This window comes from Triticum dicoccoides, unplaced genomic scaffold, assembly GCF_002162155.2.
Source record: "Triticum dicoccoides isolate Atlit2015 ecotype Zavitan unplaced genomic scaffold, WEW_v2.0 scaffold201421, whole genome shotgun sequence".
Taxonomy (NCBI): domain Eukaryota; kingdom Viridiplantae; phylum Streptophyta; class Magnoliopsida; order Poales; family Poaceae; genus Triticum; species Triticum dicoccoides.
Window position 1 is genome coordinate 1 of NW_021234467.1, and position 1,998 is coordinate 1,998.

The window sequence follows — 1,998 nt, forward strand, 5'->3', positions numbered from 1 at the left end:
ATCCCTTCCTCTTAAAATAGTTGTAGTAAAACTATACATGTTCTGAAGGAATACACAATTTCCGTTTTCTACATGGATACTCTGTGCTTGTATGCTAGCGGTTTACCATAAATTGCAACAGAATGACATAATCAACTTACGGAATCCATCATATAAGTGCATTTGTAGGATACACAATTGATAGAATTAATTGGATGTTATGTACACCATATGAATTACACAGTGAGTATGAACAAATTGAATTGTAAAATTAGATCAGTGCTACAAGCAGCACACCCACATTAAACACCGTAACTTGCACTTTATGCAACCAATTATTACAAATCCACCACTTTCCCTGATAAATTAATTGGTCGGCAGATATTGCTCACTAGAATTGCAATTTGCTAACAAAGGATTGCCCGAAGGTCCACCCCTTTGGCACAACGTCGTTAAACACAATAGTGTGTCCATCAGTGTTTGTTAGTCTGAAAGAGAGCATCTTTCCAGTCAGGTTCACCAACGAGTGCCAGTTAGCGCCCCAATTGCGTGCCATAGGCATCCAGTCATCAGAATCAGAGCTCTTGACATCCATGGACTTGATCGATCCTGCTGCAGCAACATTGCTCACAAGCACAAGATTGAAGTAATCGTGACCATTGATTTTGAACCTCACACCACCCCGCTTCACGCACGGAACTCTGCATGTGTATGGCAGTGACATAGAAAACTATAGGTTAAATGGCTCTAGTGACTCTGGACTAATTTCTGAACAAGTAAGAAGCGCATATATACCTTTGGTACATGACAGGGATGATGCCACCTTTATAAACACCGATCTTCTCCCAGGCTGGTTGGGCCATATCAAAGTGCGGCCTTGGCGTGTTGCACCAGCCGCCATCATCATTGGGGAGGGCGTCGTTGGGCGGACAGAAGTTTGTGGCAGTGACGGTGACCGTAACGCCGGGCTTGCAAAACAACGGGTCTGCACGCTTGCGGTCGCATGCAATCTTGTAACACTGCCCGCACGCGGCGCCATCATTAAACAACACGGTGCTCAAAGCGGCCGTGCGTGTCCCGTATCCTTCGGAGAAGAGGTTGCCATACCCGCACACACCACCTGCAATATATAAGATACATCGCAAATGTTAATAGACAAAAGAACAAGATGAAGAGGGCAGCCACACACAAAATAGATGTAGTTGTGTGACTTGAATAATTACCCATTGTGTCGGAGGCGTCAGCGCCACCGTAGAATGTCGCATGCGCCTTCTGCCAGATGAACGGTTCTGGGGATGGCACAGTTGCGGTGTCCGCAGCCACAGACAGCAGCACACTGCCAACCGCCAGCAGCATTACGGCGACAACTCGAGCTGGAGCCATATGTATGGCTGTGTGCCCTCGAAACTTTACAGCTTATGATCTGTACCTGATCCGAAAAACTGGAGTGCGCAAGCTGATGAGTACGGTCTATATTAATTTGTGGCTGATGGTTGTGTGGTGATGTGATGCTCATATTCTCACGATCGTTTGTTTATATAGTCTTCACATGCGGTTGATTCATTCGCACGTCGCAAGGCCACCCTGATTGATTGGTGAATGGAGCAGCTAGCGTGCAAATGTGCCTGGCCGTGCAGCCGTGCCATGGCTTGAGGGCCAATCCACAGATATATGTACGTACGCGCAGACAAATTCCTTGAATCATACTACGAGTGATCGTATGCTGCACCTGATCCTTAACGTCGGCGCTGCGGCGGTATCTAATGATTAGGTCGTGAAGAAACCTTGAGTTGTCAGTAAGGTACATCCATATGCATAGATCCTTTGAATCCGTACATTTTTAATGTATGGTCGACAAGAAATTGAATATTCATCGGTTTGATCCTGGGAAGCAGCGTGACGTTAGGTCTGGTGGATCGTAATGCATGCCAAACTCGGCAACGTTCAAGAATGTTTAAAATATTCATAAATTCCGAGAATGTGAACAGATTGAAAGGGACATTCTGAAGATTTAAAATG

At 45.6% G+C, this 1,998-nt stretch overlaps 1 protein-coding gene across 1 annotated transcript; it reads right to left on the reverse strand.

Annotated features, from left to right (window-relative positions):
• Positions 1-176: 176 nt before the first annotated feature.
• Positions 177-1,455, reverse strand: LOC119345052 (expansin-A24-like). Its single transcript, XM_037615288.1, has 3 exons — positions 1,203-1,455; positions 775-1,099; positions 177-680 (listed from the first exon to the last, which is right to left on the reverse strand). Exons 1-3 carry the CDS (start codon positions 1,360-1,362, stop codon positions 371-373), a joined length of 795 nt encoding a protein of 264 aa, XP_037471185.1. The 5' UTR covers positions 1,363-1,455; the 3' UTR covers positions 177-370.
• Between the last annotated feature and the right edge of the window lie 543 nt (positions 1,456-1,998).